The following is a 13,097-nucleotide window of genomic DNA, read 5'->3' as shown; positions in this document are numbered from 1 at the left end:
CAATCAGTACGCTGACGCAAGCTCGAAAGATTGTTAGTAATAGAGATACCAAGCCAACGAATACAATCAACAAGAGGGATAGTGAAGTTATTACAGTGAGGGGGAGTTGCAGTAGTACAGTTATAGGGAAGAAACTCACATTTATCTATATTAAGTGAAAGGCCAATATCAGAGAAAGCATCAGAAACTGAAGAGACCGTTTGGGAAAGACCCTTTTTGGAACGGCTAATCAGAAGCAAGTCGTCAGCATACGCAAGATAAGAAACATCCGCAAGACCAGAAAGGTATATACCTGAAATCTTAGCCAGCACACTAGAAATACAAATCTTAAAAAGTGTAGGGGACAGAACACCGCCCTGCCTCCTCTTCGTGTCCTTATAATAGTATCTAGTGCAGATCTTAATTGAAGAAAAGAATTTGAAAACCAAACCCTAAGAAGCTTTATAACAGAGACATTGACCCCAGTATTATACAGAGAAAAAAGGAGCTGACTATGGACCCCACTATCAAACGCTTTCGATAGATCCAAAGCACAAATATAAAGACCATATCCCTTGGAAGAATTATCAACCAGTAAAGAAGACAGAATCTTATGCGCATGCTGACAACCCACCTCATGCCGGAAACCAAATTGGTTCTCATTCTCATTAATATTTTTAGTCAGAAAAGGTAGAAGTATATACTCAAAAACCTTGCTATTGTTACAAGAAACAGTATAGGTCGATAGCAGGAGCAATCAGTCGGTGACTTTCCTCTTTTTAAAATTGACGAAACAGTGCACACAGAATACCCTCAAGTACGTTTGAAGTACATAGACACATTTATAAAAGAAGCTGAAGGTGAGATAAAAGGGGTTTGCAATCAATCCGCATATGCATCTTAGAAATACCATCCATATCTATTGAATCAGATTTTAAACTTTTCACAGCATCAATGACGGAAGAAAAAGATATGGACACTATATGGCGTTGCGAAAGCGTTGTACTAAAGAGGGGGGTAAGAAGCCGAGTATATACAGAAGGCACTGAATAGTTAAATCACCGAAAAAATCGAAGAACAATGTTTATACCAAGCTGAAGGTGGAAGACAGTTGCTTGTCATAGTATCATTTAACTTGTCAGAATTGATCGCTTTTCGCCAATCTTTCCTATTTACTGGGAAATCCATACCACGGTAACGTGCCAACCTCAGATAACGTTCATATTCGGTTTTAGTTTTACGTTTGAGATCATCCACACATCCAAAACTTGGCCGACCACATTCATTCCATATCTGGAGCCATAGTTTCGCCTTATTTTTTTCGACTTTAAACAAGGGTCCATTGACCAGATAGATTTTTTTTTCTTCTGCTTTTTTCATGCTCATCATAAGTTGGTTATAATAACAGTCAATACCGGCTTTACCATTCGTAGAAACTTGGCGCTGAAGAAGATGATATGGAACACGTATGGTAGAAAGAAAGGCTGTCAAAGTAGAGATGTAGTGCGGTATATTTGCTTTGCTCCAGTTGCTTTTTTCAAACCACTTCGATTTTTCTCGCGAGCAATTGGTCGCGAGAAATTTATCCATTGTAAATGCCGTAGTAGGCTATACGAAAAGTTTGGTTCAATCCCGCTGCCAAGGGCTATAATGAGAAAGGGAGATGGCTAGGGTACGCTCTGCGGATGAAGGGGGACTAAACGGAAAGCAGGTGGTCCTTGGTTGGGGTCGAAGGATATCGTAAGGAAATATTTAAGGGAAGTGGGAACTTCCTGGGAGGATGTAAAGAGGGAGGTTTTGGATAGATTGGGATGGAGTAGAAGCGTGCGTAGTTTTGTTGGCTTCAGGCGACGTGGTGCTCCAGTGAGTTGTTAGTAGTAATATCAGTGTTTCGGTTTTGTTGTTTCATACCTTAATAACTTCTTGTAAAGGATTTCTTTCTTTTAAATTGATTTCTTTGAAGCCAATGACCCAATGGCAACCTAATGACCAAATTAAACTGTCAGTTTAGCACTTTTATTTAGTAAAGAGGTAAACGTTTGCTATCTGCACAACTTTTCTTTGATATATTGAAGAGAGTAACTGATTATCTATATATATAAAAATAAGTTGTCTGTGGATCTGTGGATCTGTGGATCGTGGATCAGGTGACGTCACCTGAAAAAACTGGATCAGGTGACGTCAAAACTGAAAAAACTAAAAAAAGGCAAAAACTACAAAAAAAAACTAAAAACTAATAAAAAAAATAAAAAAGCTAAAAAACTAAAAAAGGCAAAAACTACAAAAAAACTAAAAACTAATAAAAAAGCTAAAAAACTAAAAAAACTAAAAAAAGGCAAAAACTACAAAAAAAACTAAAAACTAATAAAAAAAAAATAAAAAAGCTAAAAAAACTAAAAAAACTAAAAAAAGGTAAAAAACTAAAAAAACTAACTACAAAAAAAACTAAAAATTAATAAAAAAAATAAAAAAGCTAAAAAACTAAAAAAACTAAAAAAAGGCAAAAACTACAAAAAAAAACTAAAAACTAATAAAAAAGCTAAAAAACTAAAAAAAACTAAAAAAGGCAAAAACTACAAAAAAAACTAAAAACTAATAAAAAAATAAAAAAGCTAAAAAACTAAAAAAACTAAAAAAAGGTAAAAAACTAAAAAAACTAAAAAAACTAAAAACTAAAAAAAACTAAAAAAAAAGGAAAAAACTGAAAAATAAGCTAAAATAAAGGTAAAAACCAATAAAAAACTAAAAAAAACTAAAAAAACTAAAAAAAGGTAAAAAACTAAAAAAACTAACTACAAAAAAAAACTAAAAACTAATAAAAAAATAAAAAAGCTAAAAAACTAAAAAAACTAAAAAAAGGCAAAAACTACAAAAAAAACTAAAAACTAATAAAAAAGCTAAAAAACTAAAAAAACTAAAAAAGGCAAAAACTACAAAAAAAACTAAAAACTAATAAAAAAAATAAAAAAGCTAAAAAACTAAAAAAACTAAAAAAAGGTAAAAAACTAAAAAAACTAAAAACTAAAAAAAACTAAAAAAAAAGGAAAAAACTGAAAAATAAGCTAAAATAAAGGTAAAAACCAATAAAAAACTAAAAAAAAAACTGAAAAAACTAAAAAAAGGCAAAAACTACAAAAAAAACTAAAAACTAATAAAAAAAGTAAAAAAGCTAAAAAACTAAAAAAACTAAAAAAACTAAAAAAAAGGTAAAAAACTAAAAAAAATAAAAAATAAAAAAAAACTAAAAAAAAAAAGGAAAAAACTGAAAAATAAGCTAAAATAAAGGTAAAAACCAATAAAAAACTAAAAAGAAAAAAAGGAAAAAACTAAAAAAAAATTTCATCTAAAAAACTAAAAAAAATTAAAAAAGGTAAAAACTAAAAGAACTAAAAAAGAAAAAAGTAAATGACGACACTCAAAGAGAAAGCGACCAGGACAAAAGGAATGTTCGATTAGCAATCAACAAAGCACCGGGACACAGGGAGTATAAATGACGACCAGGACATAAGTAAAAAAAAAAACTAACAAAACTAAAAAGAAGGTAAAAACTACAAAAAAACTAAAAAGAAAAAAAAACTAAAAAATCTAAAAATCTAAATAAACTAAAAAAGAAAAAAAAAGGAAAAAAATAAAGGAGAAAAACAAAACTAAAAAACGAATGTATATACAGACCGGGACACCGGGATACAAATGACGACCGGGACACAGGGAATATAAATGACGACCGGGACACAGGGACACAACTACAACGGGGACACCGGGGGAAACAGGGGGATATAAATGACGACCGGGACACCGGGACAGGGAATGGTCGATTAGCAATCACCATCAACAAAGCTCAAGGGCAATCATTAGAATCATGAGGTATAGATCTGAATACAGATTGTTTTCCCATGGACCATTATATGTTGCATGTTCAAGAGTCGGTAAACCTGACAATCTATTTGGATCAGGTGACGTCACCTGAAAAAACTGGATCAGGTGACGTCAAAACTGAAAAAACTAAAAAAAGGCAAAAACTACAAAAAAAACTAAAAACTAATAAAAAAAATAAAAAAGCTAAAAAACTAAAAAAAGGCAAAAACTACAAAAAAAAACTAAAAACTAATAAAAAAGCTAAAAAAACTAAAAAAACTAAAAAAAGGCAAAAACTACAAAAAAAACTAAAAACTAATAAAAAAAATAAAAAAGCTAAAAAACTAAAAAAACTAAAAAAAGGTAAAAAACTAAAAAAAACTAACTACAAAAAAAACTAAAAACTAATAAAAAAAATAAAAAAGCTAAAAAACTAAAAAAACTAAAAAAAGGCAAAAACTACAAAAAAAACTAAAAACTAATAAAAAAGCTAAAAAACTAAAAAAACTAAAAAAAGGCAAAAACTACAAAAAAAACTAAAAACTAATAAAAAAAATAAAAAAAGCTAAAAAACTAAAAAAACTAAAAAAAGGTAAAAAACTAAAAAAACTAAAAACTAAAAAAAAGGAAAAAACTGAAAAATAAGCTAAAATAAAGGTAAAAACCAATAAAAAACTAAAAAAAAAACTGAAAAAACTAAAAAAAGGCAAAAACTACAAAAAAAAACTAAAAACTAATAAAAAAAGTAAAAAAGCTAAAAAACTAAAACAACTAAAAAAACTAAAAAAAGGTAAAAAACTAAAAAAAATAAAAAATAAAAAAAAATTAAAAAAAAGGAAAAAACTGAAAAATAAGCTAAAATAAAGGTAAAAACCAATAAAAAACTAAAAAGAAAAAAATGAAAAAACTAAAAAAAATTTTCAGCTAAAAAACTAAAAAAAACTAAAAAAGGTAAAAACTAAAAGAACTAAAAAAGAAAAAAATAAATGACGACACTCAAAGAGAAAGCGACCAGGACAAAAGGAATGTTCGATTAGCAATCAACAAAGCACCGGGACACAGGGAGTATAAATGACGACCAGGACATAAGTAAAAAAAAAACTAACAAAACTAAAAAGAAGGTAAAAACTACAAAAAAACTAAAAAGAAAAAAAAACTAAAAACTAATAAAAAAACTAAAAAATCTAAAAATCTAAATAAACTAAAAAAGAAAAAAAAAGGAAAAAAATAAAGGAGAAAAACAAAACTAAAAAACGAATGTACATACAGACCGGGACACCGGGATACAAATGACGACCGGGACACAGGGAATATAAATGACGACCGGGACACAAGGACACAACTACAACGGGGACACCGGGGGAAACAGGGGGATATAAATGACGACCGGGGCAGGGAATGGTCGATTAGCAATCACCATCAACAAAGCTCAAGGGCAATCATTAGAATCATGAGGTATAGATCTGAATACAGATTGTTTTCCCATGGACCATTATATGTTGCATGTTCAAGAGTCGGTAAACCTGACAATCTATTTATATGTAAAGACAATGGGACAGCAAAGAATGTTGTATATTCGCAAGTTTTACGTAGTTAAAACCATATATATATATATATATATATATATATATATATATATATATATATATATATATATATATATATATACATATATATATATATATCTATATTCACAGGTGGGACATAGCGCCACCCCAACAGCTAGTTTTAAATATTAAAGAAAATTTGTCGCAAAAGCGATTTCTACCCTACTTGGCTAATAAATTAAACTTTTTATTTATTTTTTGTAGCGAGTTATCTTACAGAAGAAAACATCTAAGTTCAGGCACGTAAATGGGAGTGGCGTATGGGGTTCAGTTTGATATTTTGATCACAATTTGTTTGATATTTTGAAGAGAATTGTAGAGCCCTGTGAATATCTAAGAAATCTGCTCAAATATCAAATCCTGAAAATATCTGAAAGTTTCATTCTGCTGGCTGAACTGTTTCAACTCTCTAAAATACTTAAGAAAGTTTGTCCTGAAAGCGATTGCTCTCCCTACTTAAGGCTAATAAATTAAGCTCTTTATTTACTTTTTAGTAGCTAATTGCCTTACAGAAGAAAACATATAGGTTAAGGCACGTAAATGGGAGGGGGGATGATAATTTGTATAAGTATCGCTCACAAATTCCAATTATTCAAGATTCCAAGGAGACCCCCCCCCCCCTGTGGTTGTCAAGGAACAGCCGAAATTTGCCATCAACTCATGGCTAATTGGATAAAAGCCAAGACATTTGATATTCTGATTGAGACATACAGCCGGCATAAGTAAACTGTTCCTAGAAATAAAATTTGAACAATCGACTTGGAAATTATTCAATAAACAGAAATAATGGGTCCTGTATGATCTATCATAATCCGAAGCATTTGTGGAATTTCGTAACAAAGAATAAAACCGCTTTTGCCTGTTATGTTACAAAATAACTGCAAAACTGATCAACCTGGAGGGGGGGGGGTACCCCCCCCCCGAGCTGAGGCCCTATCTTGTTTCATACAATAAATCAACCTTCCATATAAAGTTGATCAGATTGGCAGTTCATTTGTTCCGCAAATGCTTCGAATTACAATAGACCTTGCAGAACCCATTATTTCTGTTTAATGAATAATTTGCACGTCAATTGTTCAAATTTTATTCCTAGTAATAGTTTGCTTTTACAGAGGAAAAATAAGAATGCAATTTACAATCTTTATGATTCAGGGGGGGTGGGCAATTCCTTATCTTGGTTTGGGTGCAGTTTTCATTTGCATTTTCAGTCACATTTTCACCAATTTGCAATGCAAAAAAGCTCACAAATCTGGTAAGTCTAAACCCGGACTTCTGTTGACGTAAGCCAACGCAATTGTCAGAAAATTACATATCTTCAAACAGAGATTTACAAAAAATTCATGTAATGGCTGTGTTTGCGTAATATATGGAAAAGTAATTAAACCTAAACTATTTTAGAAAATAAATGTTTATGACGGGTTCATTTTGAGATTTAAAATGAATTTTTCCGATTGAAATTCTGACTCTTAGAAAAACTCGTATAGTTTTGTCTTATCACTAGCTAGCCCTCAATATCTATTAATTGGAGACTTATAATAAATCAAATTAATAAATATTTTTTATTTCAACTTAAATTTTTTGAGTAATTCGATATCCTAAGAAATTAGTTTGGCATTTTCAAATGGAAGAGACAGGAAAGGATTCAGAAAAAGGTTATCTGATTATGCAGAATATTCTCGATGGTGCTCTGTATTCGATCTCCCCTTCTGAACAAATCTTGAAGGCTGAAATATTGCTGAATCGAAGAGCTGAACTTAGGAACTGAATCGAATAAGATTTTCTCTCAGTTACAAATAATAACTGGCCCTCAATGTCTCTTAATAATTAGAAGCTTTGGCGAAAAATAAAATTAATAATACATTCCCCATGTATTCCCCGTACATTCCACATACGCTGCCTTTTCCTCTTATTTCGTGATTTTTATGATTTTTTCTTATACTTTCCGTAGATTTTCGCCCTTTCTGTAATCTAAAAGATATTGCTTCTCCTAGTTTAATAGGGTTGTATTTCAATTAAATCCCATTAAACTCAGCCCTCATGCATCTCAACCCCCCTTCCCCCCGTTCGACTCAACTTCCATCCGAGATTTGCGAAAGTTGTAAAAATAGAATAGCTAGTGTTTTAATATTTTATATTTACTGAAAAAAAAAATTATAACTGTGAAGCGTGAGTATGTTTATATGTATGTAGTCTAAAGTTATAAATTGTTCTCTGATTACTGAACTTTTTTATGCTTTTTTCATGCCATATAAATTTATTATATTGACGAGATTTTAATATAAATTATATTATTCATATTTATTATTTTTAAATAATCTATTATTACTATTAATTCATTATTAAATTTTTTCAGATTGAAATCGATTCTGGTTCTGAATTAACAGAGGAGTTTCTGCATGATGAACTTCACCCAACGATTAATCTTCATCAGCCGAAATTTGAGAAGCCCAAAGGTCCACCCAATCGTGGGGCGAGGCGGATTATAAAGCCAAACTAGGTCCTGTTATATTGATACTCTTGTATACAAGTAATTGTAGGAGGACCATCTTCGAATAAGTGATATAAAACTAATCTAAATTTAGGAAACAAGTGATGATCTCCAAGACAAATAATATTTCACAAAATGAATTTTAAACTTTGGAGGGGATAAAGGAGATTAATTTTTGTCAGAAGTTGGTTAAAAGCTTCATAAAAGATCTAGTAATTTTCCATGTTTTTGGAGTGAAAGCTCCATATTTTCCATACCTTGCTTACTGGAACTTTATCCCTCCCCTCATCTCTTCTCTCTTCCCAATGTATTGATGCTTTAACCACAAGAAATAAAGAATAATAGAAATGAAACAAATTAGGTATGGTTATTTTAAGGGTGGCAGGTAACTTCTTTTTTTTTGTCAAGGTTTCACAATGACTATCTTCGAAACAAGATAGATTCTTCGGTTTTGAAGACCCAGTAAAAATGTCGAAAAATAAGGTTGAAAAACTTGGTCTTTCAAGTGTTTATGTTAGTGGTAACCTTTTTCTGGGTTGGAGGGGGGTGTCTTAGTCCAAGAAAGACGGATCAGGTATAAATTTCAGTTTGACAGGAAGTGTCGCATAAGTTTCTTATATAATGAAAACTAATGGGTATTTTAGTTGGTATTTTGTATTAAAAGTACAATGCTAACTGTATAACTGTTTATACCACTTGGTATAATAAAATTTTCTAAAGAATTTTTTTTAAGAAAATTTTTAATTTTCTTAAAAAAAAAGAAAAATTTTAAATTTTTTGAAGAAAAAAAAGGAAATTTTAGATAAAACCTAAAATTTTCTGTTACAAATAGAATAGAGTTTTGCACATTAGAATATATGTGAAACCTCTTTTTAGGGCTTTGCAGTCCATAAATATGATAATATAAAATATAATATAATGTAATATATACTAATATAATATAATTCATAATTTTGAAATTAGTTTTTAAATTTTTTTTGTTCTAAAATTCTACCTAAAATTTAATAGGAACAGGTCTTTTAAGTGACTAACACTTCTGTGTATATGTGAATAAAAAACAAGAATACAATTATAATGTGATATAAAACAATATATAATATAAATATAATATATAAGATAAATATCCTGAAAATGTCCTCGGTGGCTTCTTTGCCAAGAATTAGCTCCAATATCAAGTTTGTGCAACAATATTGATTAACTTGCAACTCTGAAGTGGTCCTTTTTTCTTCTTCTTTCCTTAATGCTTGCTTTAACAGGAATATCTTTGTTTCTCAGTTAATTCTACATTACTTTAGTTGTTATTCGTGCTTATGTTTAAGAGCATAACTTAGCTGTATTTTATATGGAGTTCATATCTTTGTAAGTGTAAGTACAGCAACTTTTGATTCGAAAATAGATACATTTTTTACAGGGGGATCTCCTTCTCTTGTGCTCTTGAATGTAGTTACTTTTGGTGCTTGAAATTTTTTGAGATGGTGCTTATATGGAGAATTCTTCAATATGATATTTAGGGGGAAGATAGAAACATTTTTACAGATGTCGGAAAAGGGGAAAATTGAACATTTTTTCTGCCATACAGTTTTCTTTTTTCTACCTTTTTTTAGACACTTTTATTCTACGGAATCTTTTTCCTAATCCCTTTTTAACTCGATTTTTTTTTTACTTCAAACGCAATCAGCAATATTAAAATTATATCAAATTACATAAAAATCAACAATATTAACTATTTGATATTTCTGGAGACCACAATTTATGGTTCATGTGGTTCATTTTCGAATTATGCATATCTTTATTATGGATAAGTTATATAGTAATTGTGAAGCTGTTAAATTTATTTTTTATTGTTTTAATTTAGCAGTGTTCTTGTTTTATATACTTAAATCTATTTGAATATTTGAAAGCGGTAGTTATGAAGGGAATATTTTATTTCCGAAAAAGGTTTTGTTTTTATCATTATTCTCTTCAATCTAATAACTATTAAAAAGAAAATGGTTCATTTTCGAACTGTGCATATCTTTATTATGGATAAGTGATATAGTAATTGTGAAGCTGTTAAATTTATTTTTCATTGTTTTAATTTAGCAGTGTTCTTGTTTTATATACTTAAATCTATTTGAATATTTGAAAGCGGTAGTTATGAAGGGAATATTTTACTTCCGAAAAAGGTTCTGTTTTTATCTAATATGGCCAAATACTTTGTGGAAAACTGTATAAACCCTCTAACACCATACCTGAAGCTGAGCTTCCCCAATCGTCTTTTTTGCGATTCTGGTGAGGGGGAAAGAGTATGAGTAACTTATAAGAGGCGAAACTGGCGCTTGTATCGGAAAAAAACATCAATGCCATCTAGCATTTGGTGACACTTGCCTTTTTTCAAGCTATCTAATCGTTTTTCTGTCAGGAACTGAGATCAGACACTTGTTACCACACTAATTCCACTAATTACACAATTTAAACTAATTATTCCTATTATTACACTGAAAAAATATCATGTGTCGCCAAAGGCTAGATGGTGTTGAGGATTTTTGTTCACATTAGTGCCAGTTCCCATTCTAGTCAGTTACCTGTACTTTTGATGAGGGGCATAGGGATATACATCAACTATTCCTTTATTTTTATTTGAAGAAAGGCTTTATTTAATCTTTTACTCATTCTCATTTGTTCCGGGGTGGTAATTGTTATTTTCGAAACAAATACTATGTATTTTTAGAAATACTGATATTATTGTCGTTTTGGTGGGGGGAGGAGGCAAGGGCCTGATGATTCCCGCGAATTTATGGGATGTTAACCAAAATAGTAAAATTTTCGTATGGCTTTTGTCAGCAATTATTTTTATTATATATATTCAGAGTTAATTAGAGGTTTAAATCTATAGATATATGTTATAAATATTTATAATATATTTATAGATATATATTATAAATGTTTATTATATATTTGTAGATATTTATAGATAAAACATATTTATGCATTATATGCATATGCGAATAGAGAATAAATGACATCAGGTTGATTCGCAGATAAGTTAATCGTGCGATATATAAGGGGTTCCTTTTGTGTGGAAGTGCGTGGTTTAACTTCAGGATCCCTTTAGTCTGTGGAGTACTGCTGTATTCTTGTTTTTTATTCACGTATACACAAAAGTGTTAGTCACTTTATAGGCCTGTTGCTATTAAATTTTATGCAGAATTTTAGAACAAAAAATTTAAAAACTAATTACAAAACTATGAATTATTATTACTAGTGCAATCAGGACTAGCTCTCTGGTAAGCTATAATATCTTTGATAACCATTACTTCCACTTTGTTTCGAGAAGATGACATAACAGCCTTGTAAAGGTGTGTTTTAATTGGGTAATCGACACTTGTAGGCCCCCTTCTCACTAGTTGTTATTGAAATGATGCCTTTGTCATAAAGTTGTTACTGGAATTGATTTAAGTTTTCTTAAGCTAGAAAACTCTTTTGCTGAATGTGAAGCCAAGTACTGAAAGGGGTTGGTAAATTTCGTCAAGCAGAAACGGTCAAGCAGCGTTGCTATGTCACTCCCGGTTGGTATGTCAGATTGTAAGCTAAACTCTTTGAATTCTTCCTAGACAATATCTCTATAATGAAGACTGTTTTGAATGCTCAATATAATAAAGAACAGTTAAAAAGGGTAGAACAGTGTAAATAGAGTACAGACAAAAGTGTGTGGATTCAAACTAATTTTGACGGTCGGAGAAACGGATGTCTCAGCCTTGAAACCGAATATTCATCATAGAAAGCCTTTTTGTCAGGGCTGGGAAAATTCGATCTGGACTGGGATTTCCCCTTTTTGGGCTGGGAAAATTCAACTGCTTTGGTGAAATTCAACCCCTGTCAGAGTCTTCCTGAATTTCTTAAACGCTTGCTGTCTATCGTGTCCTTGTGATAAAATTTTTCTTTGCTTTGATATGTATCTGTCTCATGTCTAACATTATGTCTTGTGCTGTTTCAAATTTTGGCCTGTTTTCTGTACTAAGTTTTTTGGTTAGTGCCTTTAAAGGAGTCAATAAAACAGACTTTCATTCTAATTCTATTCTCTTTTTATTTTTCTTATAGTTTTTCGTAGAAGTCTTTTTTCTCTGTGTTGTAGAAAATGATCCTTGAGAGGATGTGGGTTCTTCAGTATTCACAGGTGGACCCAATTTTATTTTAATGGCTTTTCCTTTTAAATTTGTTAATTAATATATATTAATATATTCAAAAACAGACATAAATGATTATTTTGCTTGGAAATATTTATTTATTTCATTTTGATGCCATTCTTCTAAAACTTCCCGCTTTCATATAGTAAATGACATTGGCTTGACAAAACCTACCTAAGTGAGTTGAACTCAAGTGAGCAAACTCCTCTTCCACTCCTGTCTGTTCACAGCTATAATTTCTACCCACTCCAACGAAGTTGTCACTGATTAAACCTTTCATGTGACCTCTTTACACCACACTCAAGAACGTCCTAATGTTTGTTTGACCTCTTCTGGATTGTCATAAGGCACAATTTTTGGCAGTGTAACGTCCCTAAAATGTGGCCTGACCGTCTTAGCCATAAAGCTGTCCTTGCACAGCTCCTTTAGGAAACATGCAAAATATATTCCTTAATCTTTCGAAGCGCCCACGTTTTGGAGCCCTGTTTGACGACTGTCATTATTATGGCTTATTGCAGCATAGCCGTAGTTCAAAGACTTATTTTTCTGTTCTTCCAAACTTTTTTCGCCTGTGAAAAAATACGTTGTATCTCTGCTATTCTCTTTTTTATATCTTCACTACACCCATCTCTCTTACTACTAAATTGTGCTGCCTGTATAGTTGAGTCTATTTTTGGGTCGATATTTTAGTTATTCAATGTCATTTTTTCGTTTTCATTTGTTCTGAATTTATGCTACTTAGTCCTTTCAATTGTAGTTTTCACACATTTTCATTTTCTTTGAACTTTCGGAACTTCCAAAAATTCTTTCATATCGCTAATATTTTTATCTAGTACAACATATAATAACTTATTCTCTGATAGCTTTCAATGAGTCTCTTAGCATAAAGTCCATTGAATCTAGTCTAATAGTCCAATTAATATAGTCTATATTAACACGGATAAAACCGCAAGGTGACCACGCTCGATGTCACACCAAAACACTTACCTGCTTTGCTTCTTA

General features: G+C 30.9%; 1 protein-coding gene across 1 annotated transcript in view; it reads left to right on the top strand.

Annotated features, from left to right (window-relative positions):
* Window positions 1–11,981, top strand: part of LOC136042184 (twinfilin-like) — a 36,566-nt gene extending 24,585 nt beyond the window's left edge. Inside the window, exon 8 of the mRNA XM_065727114.1 lies at window positions 7,795–11,981. Coding sequence (XP_065583186.1) covers window positions 7,795–7,938 — 144 coding nt within the window. The 3' untranslated portion in view covers window positions 7,939–11,981. The remainder of the gene's footprint in view (window positions 1–7,794) is intronic.
* The last annotated feature ends 1,116 nt before the right edge of the window (window positions 11,982–13,097 follow it).

The sequence above is a fragment of the Artemia franciscana genome, unplaced genomic scaffold (genome assembly GCF_032884065.1).
Source record: "Artemia franciscana unplaced genomic scaffold, ASM3288406v1 PGA_scaffold_74, whole genome shotgun sequence".
NCBI classification, from domain to species: Eukaryota; Metazoa; Arthropoda; class Branchiopoda; order Anostraca; family Artemiidae; genus Artemia; species Artemia franciscana.
The sequence above is the reverse complement of the archived record's forward strand: the minus strand, read 5'-3'. Positions and strand labels throughout refer to the sequence as shown.